The sequence below is a fragment of the Vespa crabro genome, chromosome 2, assembly GCF_910589235.1.
Source record: "Vespa crabro chromosome 2, iyVesCrab1.2, whole genome shotgun sequence".
In the NCBI taxonomy this organism is placed as follows: Eukaryota; Metazoa; Arthropoda; class Insecta; order Hymenoptera; family Vespidae; genus Vespa; species Vespa crabro.
The window spans coordinates 5,980,081-6,005,498 of NC_060956.1; the positions used below are offsets into that span (position 1 = coordinate 5,980,081).

At 28.9% G+C, this 25,418-nt stretch overlaps 6 protein-coding genes across 10 annotated transcripts in view; 2 read left to right on the forward strand and 4 right to left on the reverse strand.

Annotated features, from left to right (window-relative positions):
* The first annotated feature begins 128 nt into the window (after window positions 1–128).
* Window positions 129–2,080, forward strand: LOC124421757 (TATA-box-binding protein). Its single transcript, XM_046957339.1, has 5 exons — window positions 129–877; window positions 970–1,097; window positions 1,163–1,406; window positions 1,497–1,695; window positions 1,760–2,080. Exons 1-5 carry the CDS (start codon window positions 593–595, stop codon window positions 1,834–1,836), a joined length of 933 nt encoding a protein of 310 aa, XP_046813295.1. The 5' UTR covers window positions 129–592; the 3' UTR covers window positions 1,837–2,080.
* A 152-nt stretch (window positions 2,081–2,232) lies between these two features.
* Window positions 2,233–11,800, reverse strand: LOC124421756 (cilia- and flagella-associated protein 44). Of its 3 annotated transcripts, XM_046957336.1 has the most exons (29): window positions 11,795–11,800; window positions 10,895–11,087; window positions 10,652–10,814; window positions 10,444–10,583; window positions 10,036–10,330; window positions 9,820–9,964; window positions 9,534–9,739; window positions 9,180–9,422; window positions 8,890–9,071; window positions 8,665–8,803; window positions 8,308–8,581; window positions 8,000–8,237; window positions 7,649–7,919; window positions 7,403–7,575; window positions 7,111–7,329; window positions 6,907–7,017; window positions 6,554–6,737; window positions 6,273–6,461; window positions 5,970–6,167; window positions 5,350–5,895; window positions 5,009–5,180; window positions 4,622–4,926; window positions 4,352–4,548; window positions 3,937–4,154; window positions 3,719–3,861; window positions 3,436–3,646; window positions 3,261–3,328; window positions 2,944–3,188; window positions 2,233–2,864 (listed from the first exon to the last, which is right to left on the reverse strand). In XM_046957336.1, exons 2-29 carry the CDS (start codon window positions 11,071–11,073, stop codon window positions 2,798–2,800), a joined length of 5,721 nt encoding a protein of 1,906 aa, XP_046813292.1. In that variant the 5' UTR covers window positions 11,074–11,087; window positions 11,795–11,800; the 3' UTR covers window positions 2,233–2,797. The 3 variants fall into 3 exon arrangements, with proteins under 3 accessions (XP_046813292.1, XP_046813293.1, XP_046813294.1); XM_046957337.1 differs by lacking the exons at window positions 10,036–10,330; window positions 10,444–10,583; window positions 10,652–10,814; window positions 10,895–11,087; window positions 11,795–11,800 and having other exon boundaries at window positions 2,234–2,864; window positions 9,824–9,967; XM_046957338.1 differs by lacking the exons at window positions 2,233–2,864; window positions 2,944–3,188; window positions 3,261–3,328; ... (2 more) ...; window positions 4,352–4,548; window positions 11,795–11,800 and having other exon boundaries at window positions 4,041–4,154; window positions 10,895–11,545.
* A 1,717-nt stretch (window positions 11,801–13,517) lies between these two features.
* LOC124422081 lies at window positions 13,518–14,922 on the forward strand. Its single transcript, XM_046958023.1, has 3 exons — window positions 13,518–13,809; window positions 14,029–14,113; window positions 14,898–14,922. The coding sequence occupies exons 1-3, from the start codon at window positions 13,587–13,589 to the stop codon at window positions 14,920–14,922; spliced, it is 333 nt and encodes a 110-aa protein (XP_046813979.1). The 5' UTR covers window positions 13,518–13,586.
* LOC124433159 lies at window positions 14,379–16,269 on the reverse strand. The gene has a single exon (XM_046982847.1). The coding sequence runs from the start codon at window positions 16,267–16,269 to the stop codon at window positions 15,793–15,795; it is 477 nt and encodes a 158-aa protein (XP_046838803.1). The 3' UTR covers window positions 14,379–15,792.
* Window positions 16,266–22,530, reverse strand: LOC124433157 (TWiK family of potassium channels protein 18-like). Of its 3 annotated transcripts, none has more exons than XM_046982845.1 (6): window positions 20,670–22,530; window positions 18,449–18,877; window positions 17,998–18,346; window positions 17,521–17,912; window positions 17,072–17,443; window positions 16,266–16,442 (listed from the first exon to the last, which is right to left on the reverse strand). In XM_046982845.1, exons 2-6 carry the CDS (start codon window positions 18,704–18,706, stop codon window positions 16,266–16,268), a joined length of 1,548 nt encoding a protein of 515 aa, XP_046838801.1. In that variant the 5' UTR covers window positions 18,707–18,877; window positions 20,670–22,530. The 3 variants fall into 3 exon arrangements, with proteins under 3 accessions (XP_046838801.1, XP_046838798.1, XP_046838799.1); XM_046982842.1 differs by having other exon boundaries at window positions 16,306–16,442; window positions 16,996–17,443; XM_046982843.1 differs by having other exon boundaries at window positions 16,306–16,442; window positions 16,996–17,443; window positions 18,449–18,914.
* A 537-nt stretch (window positions 22,531–23,067) lies between these two features.
* Window positions 23,068–25,418, reverse strand: part of LOC124422082 — a 16,579-nt gene continuing 14,228 nt past the window's right edge. Inside the window, exons 14-19 of the mRNA XM_046958024.1 lie at window positions 25,379–25,418; window positions 25,230–25,314; window positions 24,881–25,056; window positions 24,564–24,748; window positions 23,990–24,492; window positions 23,068–23,533 (exon numbers count right to left, since the gene is read on the reverse strand). The exon at window positions 25,379–25,418 is cut by the window's right edge and continues 117 nt beyond it. Coding sequence (XP_046813980.1) covers window positions 24,386–24,492; window positions 24,564–24,748; window positions 24,881–25,056; window positions 25,230–25,314; window positions 25,379–25,418 — 593 coding nt within the window. The 3' untranslated portion in view covers window positions 23,068–23,533; window positions 23,990–24,385. The remainder of the gene's footprint in view (window positions 23,534–23,989; window positions 24,493–24,563; window positions 24,749–24,880; window positions 25,057–25,229; window positions 25,315–25,378) is intronic.

Sequence of the window (25,418 nt, forward strand, 5' to 3'; positions counted from 1 at the left end):
CAAATCTTATATAACAATCTTATATATATATTTTTTTTAATTTAAAAATAATAAAAATACTTTGTTTTATGTATATATATCATTTCGTACAAATAAGTGATTTATTTTTCGTTTTTTCATTATATTGACCAATTGTCCTTAAAGTTTAGAGATAGGAAGAAGTGCATATTAACAGATACAGTGAATTAATCATGCGTGGTTGGTAATAGTGTTAAATTAAACAGAACTTTGTGTATGACTGTAGTAAACAAACGAAACTTAAATATTGGAACGTTATATTCGTAGGTTAAAAGAAAAGAGTTTAAATTTTTAATAATCTATTGGCGTAATATATAATCGTATTTATATGTGTATGTATATATGTATATTCATTGATTCTTTTTGAAAAGCGAAAAATAACAAAGTTCATAACTAAAATATGAAAAATATTAATTTCATATATATCAATCTTATTCAATAACTGTAAAACTTATATACATTAGAAATGAAACTGTGATATAGTGGTTATGAAAAATTTATAACACACAAAATACATTTTTTGTTACATCAATAATATTGGTTGTGCCAAAGTGATATTAATTACAAAGTCAAAATGGATCAAATGCTACCAAGTCCTGGCTTCAGTATACCTAGCATTGGTACTCCTTTACATCAGCCAGAAGAGGATCAACAAATATTACCAAATGCATTGCAGCAGCAGCAGCAACAACAACAGCAGCAGCAACCGCAGCAATATCAGTTACAACAATTACATTCTATGAGTCCAAATGTACAGAGCGGTATGCTTATGATTACGACACCACAGAAAACGATGCATACTTATGCACCAACTCCGTCTTTTGCTACACCTCAGAGTCTTATGCAGCCACAAACACCAGTAATTAAACAAATTAAAATTGAGAGCTATATAATAAATTAAAATTACATTATTCGAGAGAAAGAGAATACAAATGCCTTATAATTTTACAGCAAAATATGATGTCTCCCTTAGGACAACCAAATCCTATTGCACCATCATCTATAGGACCATCTACACCAGGACCTATGACACCTATGACTCCTGCATCAGCAGATCCTGGTATTTTACCACAATTACAGTATGTATTTAATTATAAGCTTTTAATATAACAACAAAGAATATAATATTTTTACAATACTTTAGGAATATTGTGTCCACTGTAAATCTAAGTTGTAAATTAGATTTAAAAAAAATTGCATTGCATGCTAGAAATGCAGAATACAATCCAAAAAGATTTGCAGCAGTTATTATGCGTATACGAGAACCTAGGACAACAGCTCTTATATTTAGTAGTGGGAAAATGGTCTGTACGGGTGCAAAAAGTGAAGAAGATTCTCGCTTAGCAGCAAGAAAGTATGCAAGAATTATTCAAAAATTAGGTTTTCCAGTTAGTATTCTGTTAATTATTATATAGTAAATATTTTAATTAAAATATTTTATTTAAATTAAGTGTCTAATTCTTTTATTGTGCATCTAGGCAAAGTTTCTGGATTTTAAGATACAAAATATGGTTGGCAGTTGTGATGTGAAATTTCCTATTAGGCTAGAAGGTTTAGTACTTACACATGGACAATTCTCTTCTTATGAACCAGAATTATTTCCTGGTTTAATATACAGAATGGTTAAACCACGAATAGTATTACTTATATTCGTATCTGGTAAAGTTGTACTCACAGGTAAGCGTAATTTCTCTTTAAAATACTTATAAAAAATTTTTTTTTAATAAAAATTTATATGTAGGTGCCAAGGTTCGACAAGAAATTTATGAAGCCTTTGATAACATTTATCCTATTCTAAAAAGTTTTACAAAGAAGTGACAACATTTATTCATATTAATTATTATCCAATAAATAACTTAAATAATTTTATTTTTTTATTAAAAATCATTTTTTGTTGCAATATTGCTAATGAATTTAAAATAAAACATTTTTCACTAGAAAGTATTGATTATACATGACAATTGTGATTAAAATTAATTTTTAATCAAATTTACATTTGAATTAAAAATTACAATAGTTAAAAAAATGTTCTTACAAGATTTTTCTTAGATTATATCCCATATATAGTCACTGTAAAAAGTTTTAATTTTAAATATTAATTCATGTAAAAAAATAATGATACGTTTAAAAATATAATTATATTAATAATTTTTGAAAAAATTCTTAAAGTAGTAATTAAAATAATTTAAGTAGTTAAGAGACACATGTTATAAATATTTATATGTTTTATAAATATTTTTATAATAATTCAAAGATTTTCCATCGTTTATTTTATTTTTAATTGTTTGACAATTGTGTAATCTAATTAATTTAGAATTGTTTGACAATCTGTGAAAGCATCTAAGAACAATAAGCCTTAAAGAATATTATGTTTACATTTTATGTTTTTATTTTATTTCCGTATCCTACATATATATCCTTCAAATTATTCAATAATGATGATGCTATGATAATACCTCTATATATAAATAATAACTTTTAAAGCAGTAAATTTTTTTATGACGTGCCTTGTTTAAGAAGAAACCTTAGGTTAATATGATATGTTACAATAATACAAATATATTGTATAAATCTATAATGCAAATATCTTTGATGATTAGATTAAATTATATTACCTTATAATTAAACTAGATTAATATGTAATGTAATTGAAAGCCAAGGGACAAAAAAATTGTTACATACATAAACTAAAATATCTATTGTGTACAAATGTTTATATTTAATTATAATAAAAGAAATTTACATTTCTGAAATATACTGATCTCTTATTAAGATTAGATTATTCTTCAATTTTTTTTTTATCATTATCTATAAGTTGTTCTGTATTTGTATCTAAGGTTATTTTTCTGTAAATAGGATATTAATATGAAAATAATATTGATTTATTATAATATTTAATATCTAATTATTAATATCAACACCAACCTTTGTATAATGTCATATAAACTTTCTTTAATTGCTTCACGCATGACATCTATCGTTTCTCTTTCATTAATTGGAAGAACGTTTTCAATATATTTGATAACTTCCTCGATACATGCTTGAATTTCTTCAGTATTACTAATACTTGTGAAGCTTGACACAATATTTTCAAACATTTCTTGTTTCAATAGCTCTGCTTGTTCCGTTCCCAAGAAGGATTCTATGACTCGTGATATCAGATAGTGGATCTATTATTTACATTTTATTATATATATAATAATTGCAAATTTAATGAACAAAATTTAAAAAATAATACAAACCAAAGTTGCCAAATTACTTTTTCTAACATTTGATGATGACATAGTTATTTCGCAATTATTCGAGTTCACTACAAAAATACGTTTTTATATACAATATTAAATTCTATTCTATATCTTATAAATTTAAAAATAGGTAAATTCTGTGTATTAATATTTTACACAAAATTATTTTTACCTGTATCAATTGCAAATTTATTTATTTCACTTTCATTAAAATTTTTCTTATAATCGGATTTATGATAAATAGGAGGTAATGCTCCTGACTTCATACTAAGATTTTTTATATCAGTAAGAAATAGCTCTTTCTGCTCTTTTTGACTAGCAAGAATGGTCTCTAACTTTATTATATCTCCCTTGTACTGTAATTCTATTTTTAACATTTCTTCCTAAAATTATACAAAATATTTAAGTATATTATAGTTTCTTATACAATATAAAAATATTTTAATTACGCTTACTTCAGATATGGGGACTTGTTTCAAAATTTTTCTAAGAGCTAATTGTTCTTCCTCTAGGATAATTAAAAAGCTTAATTTTTCTGTATTATCTTGAATAAGTTTTTTTAATACCATTATTTGTTCATTATATTTTTCTTTAATACCTACAAGACATAGTTATTATATAGTGATCTATTTAAATTAATTATAAAATCTTCATCTCTAAATAATTTATTTACATTTAAGTTGTTCTTCATATGATTTCATAATTTCAGATAAATCACTTTTAATATTATAGATCATTCTTTGTAATACTGTTTCATACATATTTGTTAATGATATCGGTTGACCAAACTTCTTTTTCATCTCTTCTTTTATTTTATTTTTCAAATTTTTGATTTCACTCTTCATATGCTTACAATCAATTTTCATTCTATATAGATGGGCTTTATTAGTCCTGCAATTTATATTATCATATATAATTATTCCTATTTATGTAAAATCAATAATTGAAATTATAATTAATAGCTTCTATTCATTAGTAAAATAAAATGTTTTACTGTATTTACTAATTTGATTTAAATGAAATTATAATATTAACTTCTGTATTATAATATATATAATATAATATTATATGATATTTTTTTTATGTACTTTTGTTTAGCATATAAGTTGAATGTTTCTTGTTGTAATTCTCCTACTCTATCATGTAAATGAGATAATTTTGTTTTATCAAATACAATAGATTCTCGTATACTTGATACGGTATAAGAATTAATAAAATGTTGTAATTGATGAAATTTAAGAATTATTGTCACATCTATATCATTCAATTTTCTTTGTTTCTCCAACTGTAATAAAATAACTATAGATGCATAAATGATCATTTTTATAATATATTCTTATTTTTCATATTATTATTACCATAAATTCTTTTAATTCGTCAACATTTGCTTTAAGTAAATCTTTAAAGATTTTTAATTTTTTGGTATCCATTTCTACTTCTTTCTGTAATTTTTCTATTGTCTTATTTTCCTCTTTAATCTCATATTCATATTCATAACGCTTTTTTCTCATAACAAATGCCATTTCATATAATGCTTTGTCACATCCTACAGGACATACATTCTCATCAAAATAAATATATCCCATATCTTTACTGTCAATGCTTCCTTCGTCATCTTCTTCGGAACTTGTTTCAGTCGTTGTAGTACTTGATGACTCAGCGTCTGAAAAATGAAAATAATATAATTTGAAAATTAACAATATTTTTATTATATCTTATTTGTGTTTTTTAAGTAATTTATTTACCATCATGCTCTTTTGGCAATTTGTATTTTTTTTTAAATATTTTACGCAAAAAGTTTTGAAATTTATTATTTTGGATACTTGTCAAATATTCGTAAGCAATATCTTGTATTGATTCCTGCAATTTAGTAATATTTTTCTTTTTACGTTCTATTTTATTACTGGTTGCATGTATCTGTTAAAAAATGATAAGAAATGTTAAATTGATGTTTTATACAAAAATCATTATAAAAGTAGAAAAAGAATTTTAAGTGATATGAATTTTTTACAAATATTTTTGATACATATATTTTAATTACATATTTGATTACATATTTGATACAAATATTTTTGTTTATCTTAACCTTTTGTATTATAGCAGCTTCTTCTTCTAATTTTTCATCAACATTTTTTCTCAATAAAGTTTCTTTTTCTTCATATTCTTTCAATATGATATATTCTTGATGAAGTGTTAGCAAATGCAAATTCATATATATACTTTCTGCAATAATGTCAAGTCTTTCTTCCTCTAATTCGTCCAATTGTTTATCAAATTCTTTGTAAGTATTTTCAATATATCGTAAAATACAATCTTGTTCATAAATTTTACGCAACATACGAGAATGTTTCATTTCACGTTCCCATCCTGTTTCAGTATGATCAGCAAAACTCAATTCTTGTAATAATTTTGGATGAACAATTGACTTGATTCTAATTTTTTTCTCAGATATATCTGGAATACTTGGCTCTGGAAAACTAAGTCTCTCACTTGCATCCGTAATTTTTTTTTCTAATAATAAAACTTCATATTCCTCATCTATTAAGTCATTCGTTGAATCAGGAATTTCATATATTGATATCGATTCTTTGTAATGTTTTGCTTGTTCCGTGATTGATACATATTGTTCAAACTATGTAAAATTTTATATTAATATTCTCATTTAGTTTAATTTCTAGGTATAATATTTCATAATTTTCTACATACTTGCAAATTTTCTTCAGGAAATTCAATATCATTATCAGTTATAGGTACATTAGGTAAAGATTTTATATTACTTTTTGGTATTTCTGAATGAATTTTCTTTAATGTTTTAATTAATTGCAAAACTTTTGAGTACAAAGCTTGTTTATCTGCTCTAACTTTCTTTAATCTTGTATTGAAATTATCACGTAGATAATGAAGCTACATCATTAATATATTATCATATTTGTTATTAAATAATTTATCAATAAGAAGAAATGGTTTTATTATCATAAAAACACAATAAAATATTTATGATTAACCTACCCTCTTTTTGCAATCTAAATATTGCTTGTATTTAATCATTGTTAAGTTTTCTATATGATCTTGTACTTCTAATTTTGGTGAATCTTTTAAATTATATACACCAATCGTTTGTTTTGCCAACTTAATAGCTGCTATATCATCTGGATGATTAATATTAGGATCCAATTCTTTTTTTGGCATCAAGTTCCACTATAAAAAATATATGATATATAAAATAATATTTTTTATTACCTTGTAATAATATATATATTTTCACACAAATATCATAATTTTTTACAAACTTCTCTTTGACGTTCTTCCAATTTTGCTCTCCATGTTTTATATTTTTCTAACATATGAATTATTTGTGTGGTTAGCTTATGCTCTATGCCAGAAAGATTTAGACTTTTCAGAAAGCTTTCTGTATCTTTTATCTTTTGTTTTTCTTCTTCAATTTCTTCTGTTGTCAATTCCTTTTCCTTTTTTCTATAAGTTAAAAATATAGTGTATTTTTTATATAAAAAAAGAATTAGTTAATGCATCTGTTTACATAATCAAAAGATGATGCATATACACGCGTAGTACGCTTCTTTATATAAATACTATTTATTAAAATATACATTTTAATAAATAGTAAAATAAATAGTAAAATTACATCATTGATTTTTTGCTTCTTTCAATGCAATTTATGACTTCTGCATAAATACTTTCAAAATTACTATCCAGTTTATGTTCTCGTATCGAGTGTACCATTGTATCTGGTTTTCTAAATTTATAATAAAACAATTAGTAATATATATTCTTTTTATAAGATATGATAAGAGTAATGATTCTTAAAGATGTAAATATATATTCTTACAGTATTCTAGAAACAGCAAAAGGTATACAAGTAATAGGTTCAATAAAGTGATCCATTAGCTTTTTTAAGGCAAGTGTACTCTTTTCAGCTTGAAATGCTTTTTTTCTGTGTACTAAATCCATTTTCATTTCCAATTGCTTATTCAAATCTGCAGTGATTCGTGGATCTAATTCAAAATTTTCATGTGGAATTTGCTGTGACTTTAATAGACTTCGATTCCTATACTCCATTGGAATAAAAGAGATTATTTTTTTAAATTTTTATTTAAATTGTAAACAATGATATTACATACCTATCTACTATTTTCGAATATTTTGCAGTTAATTCATGTAATATCTGAAGAGTTTTTTCTTTTTTCTCTTTCGCTAAAGCTAAAACTTTGTCATGTTCAGTTTTTACAATAAAATTTTCCAGAGTAGGATATTCGGGTTCTTCTATATCTTCCACACCATGTATATCATCCAACTGCATTTGAAAGTTTATAAGTAAACAATTCATTTATATACTATATTGGAATAAATTTAGATCAGAACTTTACCGATCGCACAGGTACGCTTGGTTGCGGTATATCTATTATTTCATCAGCTGTATCATCATTGATTCTATAAGAAAAAAGATTTCCATCGTGTCCGCACGTAAGAAGCATTGTATGATCATAACTAAGTAACATTTTTGGTATATATCCGTTGTAATTGTCATGCATAGGTAAAATCCAATAATCTGAAAGATCTGTATGATCTTTTGGATTAATTTTACAAACTCTGATTTCACCACATTCCATGCCCAAAAACAAATATTTTCCCTGTTTACTACAGTGAAGGAATTTTTGTTATAACATTGTTGAAGCTAATTTTTATTATAACAAATTTCTATTATTTATGTAACCTACTATGAAAGACAACTTCTTATTTCTGTATCATCTCCATCACAGATTATGGTAGATTTAATTGGTTCCGGTCCTATAACTTTGTTTTTTTCTGGTACTGGATATTCATACATATACCCTGCATCAAAACCAGCCATTGATAACCACACTGTTTCTTGATTGGTATATTGAATCATTAAAACTTTGTTTGGTATTTCAGGGATGTAAATTTCTGGAAGAGGTGGATCTTCTTCAGAGTCCACTATAAAAATGAAACAAGTTAATAATATGCCTTTTTTAAGAATATCAAATTAATGCGTAAAATTAGTTACTTAAAAAAGTTTCTTCATCAATTTCAATGCCAGGATTTGCTTCTTTTATTTTTTCCATTTCTTCGAGTTTCTTTGCTATTTTTATCATCTTTTTATTTTCAATCGCCTTTTTGAGTATATCTATTCTTAAAGCTGATTTTACAGAATGAAACTTAAATAGAGCAGGCTTACAAAGGGTAAGTTCATAACTGATTTTAACATATGATTGCGGTGATTGTGGTAATTGAACTTCTCCCCAATCCCCCCTCATACATCCAAACAATAATGTTGATTCCTAAAAAAATTATACTTATATAAAATTATATATATAATAAAAAAAAATACTAAATGTGATTAAAGAAAAATATTAATATTAACATGTTCAGGTTTCCACATCATACAAGTTATCCCTGAAGGCATTTTAATATAACCAATTGGCTGAAGAGTAGGATAGGTAGAAGTAGTACAAATATTAAATACAAATATAGTAGAATCATCACTACCTGTTACTAATAAACTGAAAAAATAGACATCTCCATTATTTCTCTTCTTTATAATTAATTAATGAAAATTATAAATGTATTGTGTAATATTTTATTGTACCTGTATGATGGATTCACTGACATTACATTAATAGATTGTGAATGTGGTTTCAAAACTTGAACTAATTTAGTGAAGTTTTCTTTTATATTATTATGTTCATTAGCAGTTAATACTGCTACAATGACCATACGAATAACACCACTATCAAAAGCACATATAAGTGCAGATCCAGTTGCATCGATCTAAAAAGTAAAAATCAATAAGAAAGAACTCATTTTTACTTAAAAGTAGATAATAAAATTATGAATTATTTATTTATTTTATATTATAATAAATAAAAGATAACTTACTTTACATGGAAGCCATATTACTTGTTTACCAGAATCACGAAAATGATAAATAAGAATTAATTTCTTTTCTGCATAATTATAAATATGTAAACGACCATCTATACCGATAGTTGCAACAAATGGTCCCCATTGTGCAACATCCATATCACTTATAGCTCCTGCATGACAAGTAAATATCTTTTTTGATACTTCTGGTTCTTTAAAAGTATTTAAGTCTATTAACCATAAACCACCATTGCCATCCTGTATATTTTTTATATAAATATAAAATTTTTCCTTTATATATAAAACAATTTCTACGTGATAATATAAAATTCTTGAGAGAAAGAGAGAGAGAAAGAATAAGTAGTTTACCTGAGCATACCAAAAAGTATTGTCAGGATCATTGGGCTCTTGTCTTTGTATGCCCATTAGCATTGCATTTTTTTTTAAATTTTTGCTGTCATTCTCAGTGATGCAGAACTCGTAAATTGGTTGTATTTCAAGGAATGGATTTTCTGGTTCTGGATTTGCCAAATCTATAGTTTCATAAAACCAAACGCGTATAAAACCATCCATTCCTATAAATATAAACAACAAATTTAATTGAATTATACTAAAATAATGTAATTGATTATTATATAATGGAATTTTTATCTACCAACAGTGAAGAGCTCTGCATTGATATATTCAAATTGTACAATAGGCTTTGTATGACAAAATTCTTTATTTTTTCTAGAAATTTCAAATTTAATCAAGTCTTCATCCCATAATAAAATATTACCCCATTCACAACCTGATATTACCTATAACTTAAAAAATAAAGTGACAATACTGAAACAATATAAACACAACAATATAAATATTATAATTATACCTTTTTATCAGGCATTTGATAAGCTCCAATAATGTCTGAAATTTCAGTTCTTCCAAACCTACCAGATCCACCTTTAAGTTTAAGACCAGTAAAAGTTTGAGCCATTCTCCAAAATTTAATATGTCCTGAACCACATGAAATTAAACTGCCAGGTACAAACGTAGAAAACATTACATTAAAAACACTCTGAGAGTGGGATTTACATTGTAATAAAATCTTGGACTCTTCCCACTTCCAAATTGTAATAAAATAATCTGGATCTCCTCCTTGAGAAACTAATAATAACCCATCTGAACTAAAGTGTAATGAAGATTTAAAATTTGTTAAATATTTGAATCTTTTAATTGAATTATTAAATATAAAAATATACATGATGAATATATATATATTTTTTTTTATCACTGTTACCTATAATGTAGATGAGAATATTGTCTTTTCGTACCACCAAAAAGGCATGTTATAATTTCCATACTTGGCCAATTATAAATAATTATTGGAGGATCAATTCCATTTTCACCGATAGCAATATGATTAAATATTGGATTTTTCTGCATAATGAAAAGTAAATTAAATTTTCTAGTTCTCACACAAGATTTGAATAAAAAGCGATACATACAATTATATGTCCAATTCCACCTCCTGTGGAACTACGCCTAAACCATATTCTTTTTGTAATTACATCTAAAAAGTGGATTATATTACCAGAAGCAAAAATAATTGTATTTGGATCGGCTACACAAAAATTAAAATACTTCTGACAATCATATGAAAAAGAATAACTATTGATCAGAGTTAAGGAATTAGAAAAATAAATACAAGATAAATCAAGGATATAGTTTGAAGTTTCATGAAAGGATACTCAAATTCTAAAATATTTATAGGTACTGTTCCATTTTTTACACGAAATGGCTTTGAAATATGTGTTTCCACATCGTAATATTTTTGCACATTTTCTTTAGATATTGTTTCATTATTATTTTCTTGATCTTTTGGAAAATTTTCTAACGCATCGATCTCATCGTCCGTATCGATCATCATGATTTTTAATAAATCTTTCTTTCATAAATCTTTTATTTAAACCAATCTGTGTTAAAGAACACTTTCGTGATTCTAAATAATTATGGGTAACCATGTTAACGCTTGCTATTCCTAACACATTGAAGTTTGAATATATTATATATAAACTGAGAAATTAATGTTTTATGATTTTTTTTTCTTTTTTTTTCATATGAATAAAGAGAAGATAGAAATTCAGAATCTATTTCAGAATGTATTTCAGAATGTATTTCATTAAATACCAGATTCTATATTTTGAAAATGTCATTATTAATTTTAAATATTGAAAGTTTGCGGTCAAGTTTCGAACCAATCGTGCCCACCCACGCAATGTTTTACCTAACCTATTCGAATGAGAAAAGGTAATCCTTTTTAACTAAATGTAAAAATATTTTCTTAATTCCCGTTAAAATCTAATTTAAAGTGTGTATACACTTTAAATAACTTTACATTATTTTCTATTGTATTACAATCTGTAATCACTATGCTATAAGTAAATTATAACTTTATGAAATAAAGACGATAAGAATTGAATTTATATATAATTGAGATTGAATGTTTATTTGAGAGAATTGGAATTATTTGAATCACATCCTATATTCTAACGATAATTTTGAATTAAGAAGAAGAAAGATTACTAAAAAATAATTGTTTCCGATTTTTCTAACTAATTTAAAAAATTTTCTAATTTCAAGAATATTACGAGCTTCTTAATCTTTTAATCTTTGTACCTTTTAATTTTCTAATCTTCGAACTTCTTAATTTTCTTTAAAAAGTTAATACATTTATTATAATTAATCATATCTTGAAATAAAGTTAAATGAAAATTTAATTTAAACAATTTTTGATTGTGAAAATATGTAAAAGTTAATTAAAGGAATCTCATAAAAACTTCGTTCGAATATTATATCGATTGAGATATACATATATGTATATCTAACAGACTCATTAGCGTTCAATATCTTTTGAAGGAAAGCACGAAAAATCGATAATATCACAAGATCTATTAATCTAACCGAAAAGTGGAAAAGAACCGTTTCACATTTTATCTAATCGAAAAATTTTATGTTCTCCTATATAAAAATTTAAACCGGCATGTGTTCAACATGGTTGATTTTAAATCGTTAATATCGTTAGATTTATTTATTTGATCGAAAAACAGAAAAAAAACCGTTCCGCTTTTCATCTAATCGAAAGATTGTATGTTCTTCCGTATAAAAATTTAAATCAGCATATATTCAACATAGTTGATTTCAAATCGATAATTTTGAGATCTTTTTTTCTTACATATATTTTATTATCCTTTTCGTAACCCACGTGTATCATGAATTAAAAACGTAAATAAATTTATGTTTCTGTAAACATCATTTTCAAATGTCCATAACTTGATATATTCTGTAATTTATATTAGAAATTAGATTCGAATCTTTTGATATGATCGAGTGATTGGAAGAAATTAAACATTCATTCTAATTATTTATATAAGATATGTATAGCATTATAGTCAACTCTACTAGCTATTAATAATATAACATGTTTAAAAACTGATTGAGACAGTTGCGATGTTTATCGTGGGTGGTCACGTGTTTAAATTATTGAAAACACGATTTGTTGAAATTTCGCGTGAAACATCATAACGTGATGCATGCAATTCACCAATGAGAAAGCGACAGAGATCTTTGTGAGATATTAACGAGTGTTGATTGGTTATATTATACCTTGTTCTGTTAAATATATTCTTTCTTCTTTTGTTATTATAAATCACCATCCTCATATTTAATGTAGGATGTATATGATGTATAATATAATATTTAAGCATATATCACCGTCGATTTCAAGGGACGCCACTATACAAACGAGGTCTTATTTTTAAAGATGAAGGTTTACACCTGCTAAAAATGGGTTCATCGAACTTTTTGTACAAATTATTTTTAAAAAGATAACATTTTTGACATAATTTTTTTTTGAAGAAAATAAAACTTTTAAAAATTCGAAAAAGCCATCGTTTAAACTTTCATCTTTAAAATGAGATCTTGTTTGTTAAAATCGGTCAAGAATTATGTTTAGATTTATTGATGGTGTAAACTATTACAAAATCAAATGCAATAAACAGATTTAACGGTCATAAATCACGATCAGCTGATTGGTCAGTTTAAAACGATAAGATTATGCAGAAAATGTTCAATGTGAAGTAAATTGTTAAAAATCTATCTGATAAGAACAATTTGACCAACTACAATGTTATTAAATTGCTGCTCTTGACAACATATTATTTAATGTTATTAATTCAACTAATTATATCATTCTGAATTAAATTTACAATGCACATCGATCATCCATTTTCAAATTGAAGTTTGTGAAGTTGTGTGTATGTACAATGTGTTTTATTTTTGGATAGATAACTATACAAAATTAAATTTTGTCGGTATTTATTGTAGTCTGATTAAAAAGAAAAAAATATTACCTATACAAATTATTAATGCGAAAAATTAAGAATGTGTAACGATTTCTTACCGGAATCCGTAAATGCATTTTTGGACGATGTTGAAACTACTACATGTTTACCGATACTCATAATCATCGTATTTTGCACTTTACAATTTATATTCAATCACATTACTGATGTTGGATGTGTACTTTCTCAAACTCTACAAGAAAGATCAGATAACAAAGAATTTGATTCTGCCAGACGGGCTAATTTAATAAATACATTAAAAGGTCTATCATATATCATTTTAACTGGAATTATGTATATATTTTTTTTATAATTAATTTTTTTAATAATATTTTTTATAATTTTGAGAATCTTTTACGAATAATTTACATTAATATACAAAGAATATATATATAATATATTTTTGAATATTTATATTATTTGTAAATCATTATTTTAGAGAGAAACAAATTCTTAAATTTAATATTTTTTTATATTTTTAGAGATGCTATATAATTTCATATTTAAAAAACATACAGAATCAAATTTAAAGGCCAGTTCGAATTCATTTTATAAAAGAAATAATAAAACGGATCATTTTTAAAAAGAAGAATTGGATTATTGAGATCAAGATGTTATAGAAATTACATTATACATATTCAATGGTATAATTGGTAAATTTTTCATAATTTCATAATATAGAAAATACGCAAAAAATTTTTTTTATAATTTTGAACAATGCATGAATTAATTTACAAAGTATATTAAAAGTATATTAAAAGTAATATATATAAACGTTAAGAGATTAATTTGCAAAGAGATCATGTAAAGGAGTTTGAAATGATTATAAAAAATATATTTTGAATGAGGAACGTATATTTTTCTTTACATTTAACGCAAGAAAAAACATATCCAATTATTTTTGATATTTCACATCATAAGAGATGTCATATTAATGCATTTTGTTAATTGGTTGCAACTTTCAGAGTTGACTGACACATTTAATAAATTGTTGTTAAATATTTATTTAATAATCATATTCATACGAATAGCAGGTGCATTATTGCACATTGAATTAAAAAGCTACAAGGGAAATGCCACCATTTTACAATAATCTATTTGAAAAGTAGTACTTCAATAATTTTGTAATCTGTACATGTATATATTAAAGTTGTTGTTATACAGCATATGTATTAGTATTTACAATTAATTATACAGGATTATTTGTGCAAGCATAGTTTTATCATTTCTTTAATGTTTTTATAGTTTCTTTATTACATAAATATTTTTTGTTTATTATATGAAAGTAATCATTTGAGAAACACAATAACATAGATTTTGATATGCTATAAACATATGCTTTATTCTTCAGTCAATATTTTATATCAGAGATTTAGTTAATTATAAATGAACAAAATTAAGAAAGAATATTAATAAAAGATCTATTGGTGCATGATTTCGAATATAATTAAAACAATTTTAAATTAATATTATAAATGAAAAAAAAATCTTAATTTGTGCTCATAAATTTTTGGTGACGTGATTTCGATCATTTTTATATTTGAATACCTTGATTTTCATGCGCATTAAATTATAGACATAGATAATATTTCTGATTTATATATTTTATCATTATGTCAGTTTTGAATGAATACAGTAAAACGGTTCATATCACTCTATAGAAGGCATCCTTTTATCAACCAGAGTCTTAGTAGTTGTAATTTTTTATATTCTGATTAGCCTTTTCTTGTTGTACTATGTGATTAGATAATTGATATCAGGAAATTAGCAAGAGACAAAAGTATTTTCTTACTTTCATATTTCCATTTGTTAGATTAGAAAACTGTGTATTCAGTCATTAGAGTGTACGAAAGTTTTTACATTATCAATACCCTGAGTACATGATTATTGTATGATAACTGAGCATTTGTTAAATAAAGTACTCCATAAGTTTTATCTGTTGTAGTCTATACTTGTAATCAATGAGTTTCTGATGTTGGTATATATTATAAAAGAAAATTTTTTTCATTAAAATCGTTTCATTAATTCCTGTTTGATATTTATTTTCTTTTTTCTTCTCAGCTAATTCTGTTTATATTTTCTAACCAAATACATATCAAACCATTTATTTTTATTTATCTATTTTTTCTTTTTACGCGTAGAGATATAAAGAATTCGTACTCTCACTTAAAGTAAATGTCCTTCATATTTGTTTCATCATCTCATGTTTTTTTCTTTCTTCTTTTTTTCCACATTCTTGTCATTCATCACATGAAGGTATTATCGATATTAGATAAATTTTTTCTATTAGTTGCCGATCCGGCACAATTAACACCTTCATCTTCAAATGTGACCATTTTTTCTCGACTTCTTGTTGTAGTATTGGAAGCATCCAATAGACGTCCTTGATTTGTTACCGATGTATTGGTTGTAAGGCCAGAAGCTGGTGGTGTTATTACGGAAGAAGGTCGTAGAACTGATGTGGGAGGTAAAGGTGCTACCGCGATATCGGTAACTACAGTAGCAGCTAAATTAAACTCGCTAACACTTCTCGGTACAAAATATTCGAAATGTAGAGAACTTTCTTGTTGGCGATGTTGATGATGATGTTGATGATGATATTGAGGCGATAAACAGCTACGTCTCGTTGGATGACCACGTTGAAATATCTGAGATGTTGACATATTTTTTTCTGTAGATGTCTTTTTGCGTGGCAAAGAATGATGACCTGGTGACAATTTCATGGCAGTACTCGACGAGTGGGCCAGGAGTTTCCCGTCACTAGGGATCCTGGCCTGGTGTTGTCAGGATGACGGCACCGTGGACATGGCGATCGCTTCTTCTTCTTGTTCTGACAATCTTGAATCACTGGTACCTCCTCCATCGTCAAGTTCGGTTTTGATTCCAGGTGTGGTCCCTATTACGAACAAGGACAGTAGAAAATAAATTGAGCAATATACATGTTGAATAGATGATAGAGGGGTAACACACAACAGCTGTATTTATTCAGATTGTTACTAGCCCAGTAGACAGCACAGGATATCCTGAAGATATTTCCATTTTCGAAACATTTGAAATATTTTCATCGATTGTTAGTGATCACAGGGCTCCTCAAATAAATTTATTATTTATTGACAAATACAAAATACGACAAATATTTTCTACCGATATCGTAAACATATTAATGGATATCCGATATCTTGTTATCGATTTTACACGAGATTTTATACGATAATTTTAATAACAATTTCGTTTAAAGGGCTTCATAAATTTTATTTTTTCAACGAATTTAGGCATTTCATTTATATAAAGTAACACGTTAGTTTACAATTGGTACGAAACGATGCTATTTCGTATTGGCTAATTAAAAACGTTTTGCTCTTTCATGGGAGCCGAACGTTATAGACGAAAATTCATTTCAAAAGGTCTCTCTACTCGTTCCCCATTGAATCTGCCTTCGTCAGGGATACCTGTACCACCAATAGGGCCGACCACCACACCCGATGACATGCCACAGGTTCTACCGAAGACCCTGACCACGCGTACCACCTCCTCCTGGACGAGGTTGAAGCACATGGCTATCAGGCCCATTCCAGCGAGTATATACAACGAGCAGGCACACAGGCTGAGTTCTTCCAATGTAGTTGATGGTGCATTATGTCCAGTCGGCATCAAATCTCCGAATCCGATGGTTCCGAGACTCGTGAAGCAGAAGTATCCACCTTCTAGAAGACTCCAACCCTCCAGACGATTGAACATCACTGCACCGCCGCATATATATAGTAGCATTATTACCAGGCACAAACTAATCGGTATTCTCACAGAATATGTTTCCATCATATACGCCGGTGATGAAGTCGAGGATGGCGACAACGAACATGGTTGCAAATGACGTTTACCATTGCCTGCCATTGTATCCTAATAATATAAACATTTTCATGTATATGAATTTCGAAAAGAACACTGATCACCATTAAGTACTACTTAAATTTTACCTGAAGTGCGGTCGTTGAACTAGTAGTAGCATGTAAGAGGCCTTCGCTACCACAGTCGAGTAAAATGGCACTGTTCGTACCTCGTGTCCCAAGATCATCGCAGGAACTATCGCGACTAGTTGAATAATAATTCCCCGTCTTTGTTTCTATATGATTATCATAACGGTAGGACTTGCTTGTGATACCACCGACCGGCGGCGGAGGCGGTGGTGGTTGTTGTTTTTTAATGCAATTTCGTGGAATGCACATGCGACCGTACAAACGTCGGAAACTTCTAGCAAGAACGTCACCTACTGTGCTTAGATAAACCAACATAAGAGGTATACCAGCTAGAGCGTAGATTATGGTAATTAGACGACCCCAGACTGTACGTGGAGTTACATTACCGTATCCTAGAAACCAAAATAGTTAATTATATATTAGACTGTTTCTTTCTCATAATGATACTTTATACTATTTTTATGAAAAACTTTATACCTATGGTAGTAATGAGTGTTAGGGAATAAAGCAAACTGCCACTGAACGTCCATCGTCGTTTATCCACTTCGGTATCTCGCGCTTGATGAGTTGGTGGTACCGATTCATAAGGTGTTGACGTACGCTTTAAATCACGCGAAAGATTTTCTTGAAACTCAAGAATTTCTTTCGTCGCCAGTCGCGTCCAATTTTCCTTGTAAAGAATATTCAAATCTTCGGTTATACTCCAAAGTCTTTCGACTGTCCTTTCCCTTAACTCAGTGGCAACATTTTCGTCTTCCAATGTTGAAAGACTGTAAGATCCTTCCTCGTTCTTTGCAACTTTCGATGATGCGTCTATCAAAGACTCCTACAGAGAACACAACGATATTATTGAATATTATTAAAAGGTCCTTATTTCTTTTATCTCTTAGATCGAAATACTTTTTGATCTTTTGTTTTTTTTTCTTACCGATTTAAGGCCACCCTCTAACGCCATAAAAGCGAAAGCACCAAGCAGGGTGTAACCAAGAACAAGAACACAGACACCAAGACTGGCTAATAATCCTGGTGTGTTCGTTGAAGTGGACGTGCTGCAGCTACAGCAACAACAAAGCAATTCAGCACCTCGTACCGAACTGCTGATTCTTAGGGAATCGGTGTTCCCCCCATTTCGTCCGGGACAACATCTCGGTGCCCTTTGGTAATAGTCGCCGGTGTTTTGCATCATTATGCCGCCTAATTGCACCACCACCACCACCACCACCACCACCACCACTGCCGCCGCAGCTGCAGATGCAGCGATCGACGCCGCAGCTGCAGCCGCAAGCGGTAACGTCCTATCGTTGTTCTACCGTTCCTTTGGTGTCGCCGTTTTCATCCATCTGGTGAGATGCCCGACCTGTCATAGTGAGGGATTGTTTGATTGCTGCTCACGGCTTATTTCAAACCAATCAAGTTTCGAAAATGATTAATGACCCTTTAGTTTCGACGCTAATTCAGGATTGGACATAGGTTTATATATACATATATACGCGAATATATCCATCTTACACCAGAAATTAACACGATCGTAATATATATATATATATGCTACGAATTGGTTATGCATAATTGAGAATTTTATCGAACACTTGACATATACTCGTTTCTCTCAGATTGGAATAAACTACGAAAACAGAAATTTTGCTGTGATTTTAATGAAATCTAATTAACAAATGGAGGAAAATAAGATTGGAATTCGGGAGAATATTTGTCCTATTTATATCGATAAATATTCTGGTATCAATACTATATCAACCTTAATGCTGTAAGAATCAACACGTACCTCGTTATTTATGATCAGAAAAATTCATATGATTTCATAAATTATACTTGCACATTTTTCAAATTATCTCGTTAAAGTTTACGATCGGTAAATTATAGAAAAATTCAAAGTTACTCATTTGGAAAGATAAATCATCGTTCATCCTTATTGAGAAGTTATATCGGTCTTTATCTTTTTTTATTCTTCCGCATTTTTTCTTTTTTCTTTTTCTTCCTTTTTCTTTTTTTTTCTTTCCTTTTTTTTTTTAAAGAAAAATCACGCAGATGAAGTCGACCCGTTTCTTGTTTAATGTAATTAGCACAGATACAAACGAGACCGTCACAATATAATTCATATATGAGTGTGCAAGTGCAACCGTGGTAATAGATTCGTGCTATACATGAGTCGTTGAGTTTCAAGTTCCGTGAAAAGAAAATAGTTCAAGGGAAAGATGGAACGTGAAAAAAACGGGTGAGGAAAAAAGAGAGAAATACTGAAATGGAAATACTGAGAACGTCACACTATGTTTGATACGTCAAAGCGATTTTATCCGCGTCTACTACGAGTTATTTACATTTTTATTTGTTTTACTTTGGAATATTTAGATATTCATTCGAATATCCACAAAGAACTAAATTAATTGATTAATTGAATTAAATTAATATCAAATATTATATATATATATATATATACCTAATTAACACTGAATATTTGAAATTTTCAAATTATTAATTTCCCTTTCTACGAGATACAAATAAATATCTAAAAAAACTATATTTATCGGAAGGGGTTAAGGTACGAGGCAGACGTTAAATATCGATCGAAGATTATAGACCGAGTGGAAACGTGTGCGTTGAAGGTGGTGTCAGAAGTCAAAGCAGTGGCAAGTGGCAAATGCAAGACATGTCTGGATGAATATCAAAGATGTAAGTGATGTTTGAATAATAAGAAATTATTTGAAAAAGAAACTAATCGTATACTCATGAAAGACTTCTATTTGATCATACAATTAAAGAATTTTGAAACAATGAAAAATGAAAATTATGTTTGTCAGGATAAAAAAAAAGAAAAATCGTTTATGTAAATTACAACATTGAAGTTAGGATTTTCAATACTTATGAACGTGTATTCTCGGATAAAATTACTAGAAAAGTATATATATATATATATATGCATGTAGATGTATATATGTATATATATATATATATATATATATATATATATATATGTATATATATGCATGTAGATGTATATATGTATATATATATATATATATATGTATATATATGCATGTAGATGTATATATGTATATATATATATATATATATATATATGTATATACACACATATACATATATAACGTAAAGCTTGGTAACTTCCTTCGCACCTTATCAGAGATCGCTTTCCCTTCTCTATCGTATCGGTTTTCGACTTCCTACGGCCGTGTCGTCGAGCATATCGGCTCACCGAAGTGGAAGAAACTTTTTCCTCTTGCTCGTAGCGAGCATGAAACTTTATGAAACGTGTCCTATCTTCTGTGGAGGGATTCACGTGACATCCTTGGCTTCTCGACTGCTATTTCGTCTCTATCGACGTTTTCTGGGCGATGCATTTGAAAATAATAACCACACTCCGTTCCACTTTCTTCTCGACGTATTAATTTACGAACAATTTCTTTGCATTTTGCTTGAAAATTTGATTGCAGAGAGTAGAAAAGAGAGAAAGAGAAAAAGATAGATAAAAAAATTAATGAGATATATAGGTTCTTAGATATTCGTTAATTAAACATTTCTTTTGTCTATGTTGTAATATATCACTGTTGTAATATATCACACGCGTGATGAAAAATCTCTTGGTTAGGTATATACGAGGTAGTATATGTAATTTCATTAAAAATGTCATTCGACGACGTATATTTTGTGCATTTCTATATCTACGTATGCATGTTAGTCAATTTTCTCCATTTTATAATAATAATGATAATGATAATAATAATACTGATTTTTTAATTGATAATAGATAAATTAATTATATGTATATATAGGCAATTTATTTTGTTTTTCTGTTAGACAGCAAACTCAAGGCCTATCTTCGGATGTTGTTCACTTTCTTCCAATTATGTCGACAATAGTCGTCGTCGAAACATCAAAACTTAACTTAAAGGAATTCCTTCGTAGCACACATCCAAAATTACACATTAGATCCGTTAAAGTTGCCGTTTAATAATATTTAAACGATCGCATTGGCGCAATGTCTTCGTCGTTAATTCTCATTATCGAATCTTCGATACCAAAAATGAATTTTTCTCTCGTGAATTTACGGAAGTCACCGTTTTAAGACGTGGCGTCTTATTTCCTACGTAGAAAGATTTATTTAACGTTCCGGAATCTAATACGACGCGCGACGAGTCAAACGGCAAAAGGTGAGGTAACATTGCACGATGTATCGAACACGTTTAGAACACCAGAAACCGTATTCGTTGTTAATTGGCGAAACGAACGATTAGGACCAACGTATATTTGACGTATATTGAAATTTGACTATGGTAATTCCTTTTAGAAATACTTGATAGCCCGTCAAACAATTATGATCTTTCTTATTTATCTTCGTGTTTTTTGGAAAAGATGTTGTAAGTTCCATAAAAGAAGAAATAAGTAAACTCAATTCAATTCAACTCAACTCAATTCAACTCAATTCAATTCAACTCAACTCAACTCAACTCAACTCAACTCAACTCAACGCAACTCAAGTCAAGTCTTAGTCGAGTCAAGTCGACGAGAAATATCGAACACTTCTTCCTCGAGTCTTTCACGATTACCTAGGCAACAACACTGAACTCGCTTCAGGTGGTCCGCAATCGAATTTTTCTTTCTCCGGTTTAATTCGTCTAGCTCGTCGAAAAGAATTTCGACGTGGCTATCGAATAACGTTCAGATATAACGTGAACCACTGGATACGTTAATATTCGTACAACTCTGTAACGATGATCACGCGTACAGAAAGAATCTTCGGAGAGATCGTCGTAGGATCTCCTCTCGATGGTAAAGCATCACAGAGACAAGACGAGTAAAAGCAGATACGTGACACGGTTCGAGATGTGATCGGGAGAGAATAAGAGAGTGAGTGAGAGAATATGTGTAAGAGAGAGACAAACGGACAGACAGAGAGAGAGAGAGAGAAAGAGAGAGAGAGAGAGGGAAAGAGTGAGTGAGAGAGAGAGAGAGAGAGATAGGTAGATAGGTAGGTAGAGAGAGAGAGAGAGAGAGAGAGAGAGAGATCGTACGAATCAACGGAGCTCGACTACGAAGAGCGTCGCCGGCACGGACGCACCCCATCGACGCTGCAGGGCGCAAGATCCGCGTTTTGTTGAGGCGCATGTGCGCCAGCCCGTGAGTAGAGCCGCATAAAGGAGCGGCGCACCTCCATTTTCCTCTTTCTTCCCCTCTCTCTCTTTCTCTCTCTCTCTTTCTCTCTCTCTCTTTCTTTCTCTCTTTTTCTATCTCTCTTCCCTTCTCTCTCTCTCTCTCACACTCTTTCGTTCTCGTTCTATCTCGTTCACGTCTTGCCACCCACCCTGTTTCTATTCCTAAATCATCCTCTCTTCTTTTCCAACGGACGATCACTGAGAAAAGCTCAGGCTCTACGTCGATGCCCAAATCTTCTTCGTGTCGATCGTTCAAACGACGATCCTACAAACCTTCGCTTAAACTCCAGGTGTTCCATCCTAGCTATCCCATCGGGACGATAATAAAGAATCGACTTTCCGCGAGTATATTACGCTTTTCTTACTTTAATACACCCTGTATTCTTCGATAACAACTTTTCCTTGAAAGAACCTTTCTTCCTTGATATAGTACTTGTACATATACATGGAGTTAACGTTACTACTACTACTACTACTATTATTATTATTACTACTACTACTACTATTATTATTACTACTACTACAATTACTACTACTACTATTACTATTATCATCGTCACTACCACATCATTTTTCTCTTCTCTTCTTTCTTCTTCTTTCCCAAGGGTTTTCGTTTTCTTTACTATCAACGTCGTTTAGTTATTCGACCATTTAGATTCTGTCAAGATTAATTTCCTGTCAAAGATGAAATCCTCTAGTATTTCACTCAAATATTACATTTTACCATTGCCTTTCGAAAGTTAAACAGAAATTGATTGCCCAATCGTCTATTAATTTCCTCCGTAAGCGACGGCAACCACTTGTTGTCAGTCATCCCCCAGGGAAAGCTAATAATGAGAGATAAACAATTCGTTCTTTGGTGAAGTTACATATTTCAAATTTCTCGTTGTTGACAATGATTAGTTTTCACTTTAATTGTTAAATAGCGAATTGGAAGTGTTGATTAATAAGAAACGATTGTTGGTTTAACATTGGATTTCATGTTTGACGTCGGACTGACGTCAAAGTTATTATAGTATAAAGTAAGTAAAGCGTTTAAAAAGTTGATTATTTTGTATTTACTTCTTTTTTTCTTACTTTTTTTTCTTTTTTTCTTTCTTTCTTTTTTTCTTCCTTTTCTTTTTTTGTTTTACTGTTGTTCTTGGCAAGTAATTTCGAATGGTGTTTAAGTAAAAGATTAAGTAAAAAGTGACGTTAGAGAGAATATTCTCGTCTTATCGTTTCATGCACGATGCATTAGTATTCTATTAGCTAGTCATAAATAGTATCTATCGAGTACGTACCATAAATTAGAAGAATGATTTCCTCTCCTCTCTCACTGAGCGAGAAAAGCTTCGAAGTTCTTCCTATACACGTAATCTTGCTCGTGTTCTCTTTTTTCTTTTTTTTTTCTTTTGTACGATTGACGTAGGAATGTCTTCGAATATCATAAATTGTAATACGAAACTTCAATCTCTTGGATTTTAAGATTCGTGGTTTTTTTTTTATATATATATATATAATTCCTTGAAAATGATAAGATCAGTCCAAGCGAATGAGAACGATGTAAGACTAACAGGTTGTTCCTGGAGTAATTTTTTCTCCTTTTCTTTTTATTTCTTTTGAATTCCTTTAGTTTTTCCTTCAGATCGATTGAACTCGAATATAGTTATCAAACGTTTTTAATCATCTTAATATCATCACCTGTCGCATCTGAAGATGTATTTGATCATACGTGCCAAAGTATGAACTTTAGCAATTACTTCCTCTTGCATCAGATTGAAACACATAGCGATGAGTGCCATACCTAATGTATCATAATGAAGTAAAGATATGTCAGTTCCTTTGAATAATATTGAATTATAATTTGACGCTCACCAAGCATGAGATACATGAAACAAAATATGAAGGATAATTCGAGTCCTTGTCCCGAATAAATTCTATCACCCGGTACTATATCGCCAAATCCAATTGTTGACAATGAAACGAAACAAAAATAAGATCCATCTAACATGTTCCAATCCTCCCATTTTGAAAATAGTAAAGCACCTGCTATAACGTATCTAACAACATAGAAAAATATATTTTATTTAATATATATATATATATATATATATATATATATATGTATGTATGTATGTATGTATGTATATATTAACATTATTTTTTGGGTCCTATGTAATATCATGACTTACCCCACCATAATACCAAGACAAAGTGTTAATGGTACTGTTACTTGTTGTGGATCGTAATCGTAGCTATCGTCATCATCGTTGATCTTATTGTTCATACTTTCTTTTCTATTAATATTATTCATTTCTGTTACATTGACATCTTGATAAACATTAGATATGTCTGTTTCTCCTACGTGCTGTTTCATTAACAATCGAATCGATTGATTAATTCGATTTTTAATATAACATTTTAATATACTTTACATATTAATTAAATATTATATAATATGTAATATTTTAATATATTTTACATATTAATTAAATATTATATAACATATAATATTTTTATATATTTTAATAATATACCGACCTGCCATTGATCTCTTTGTACTTTCATTTCCGTACGTAATTTTAATACTTCCAAATTAATCGGATCATGTGATTTCTTATGACATCTAAAATGTATCGACGAGATTAAAAGTAATTGAGAAAGAACTCTTTATTTTTCATATATCTTACTTGCAAAGACAACATCTTGCGTAAATCCACTTGAAACTTT

Bases quoted from the DNA above. Each gene is read 5' to 3' on its own strand.
- LOC124421757 (XM_046957339.1), top strand. From the start codon at position 593: ATGGATCAAATGCTACCAAGTCCTGGCTTCAGTATACCTAGCATTGGT. The intron at 878-969 runs GTAATTAAACAA...ATAATTTTACAG, and splicing joins TTATGCAGCCACAAACACCA to CAAAATATGATGTCTCCCTT. The intron at 1,407-1,496 runs GTTAGTATTCTG...TTGTGCATCTAG, and splicing joins TTCAAAAATTAGGTTTTCCA to GCAAAGTTTCTGGATTTTAA.
- LOC124421756 (XM_046957336.1), bottom strand. From the start codon at position 11,073: ATGATGATCGATACGGACGATGAGATCGATGCGTTAGAAAATTTTCCA. The intron at 10,331-10,443 runs GTAACAGTGATA...ATTACACTTTAG, and splicing joins TATTCTCATCTACATTATAG to TTCAGATGGGTTATTATTAG. The intron at 7,920-7,999 runs GTAGGTTACATA...CCTTCACTGTAG, and splicing joins ATAAGAAGTTGTCTTTCATA to TAAACAGGGAAAATATTTGT.
- LOC124422081 (XM_046958023.1), top strand. From the start codon at position 13,587: ATGTGTAACGATTTCTTACCGGAATCCGTAAATGCATTTTTGGACGAT. The intron at 13,810-14,028 runs GTCTATCATATA...TTATATTTTTAG, and splicing joins TTTAATAAATACATTAAAAG to AGATGCTATATAATTTCATA. The intron at 14,114-14,897 runs AACGGATCATTT...TTTATTCTTCAG, and splicing joins TTTTATAAAAGAAATAATAA to TCAATATTTTATATCAGAGA.
- LOC124433159 (XM_046982847.1), bottom strand. From the start codon at position 16,269: ATGAAATTGTCACCAGGTCATCATTCTTTGCCACGCAAAAAGACATCT.
- LOC124433157 (XM_046982842.1), bottom strand. From the start codon at position 18,706: ATGATGCAAAACACCGGCGACTATTACCAAAGGGCACCGAGATGTTGT. The intron at 18,347-18,448 runs GTAAGAAAAAAA...TGTTCTCTGTAG, and splicing joins TAGAGGGTGGCCTTAAATCG to GAGTCTTTGATAGACGCATC. The intron at 16,443-16,995 runs GTATCCCTGACG...TGTTCGTAATAG, and splicing joins CGGCCCTATTGGTGGTACAG to GGACCACACCTGGAATCAAA.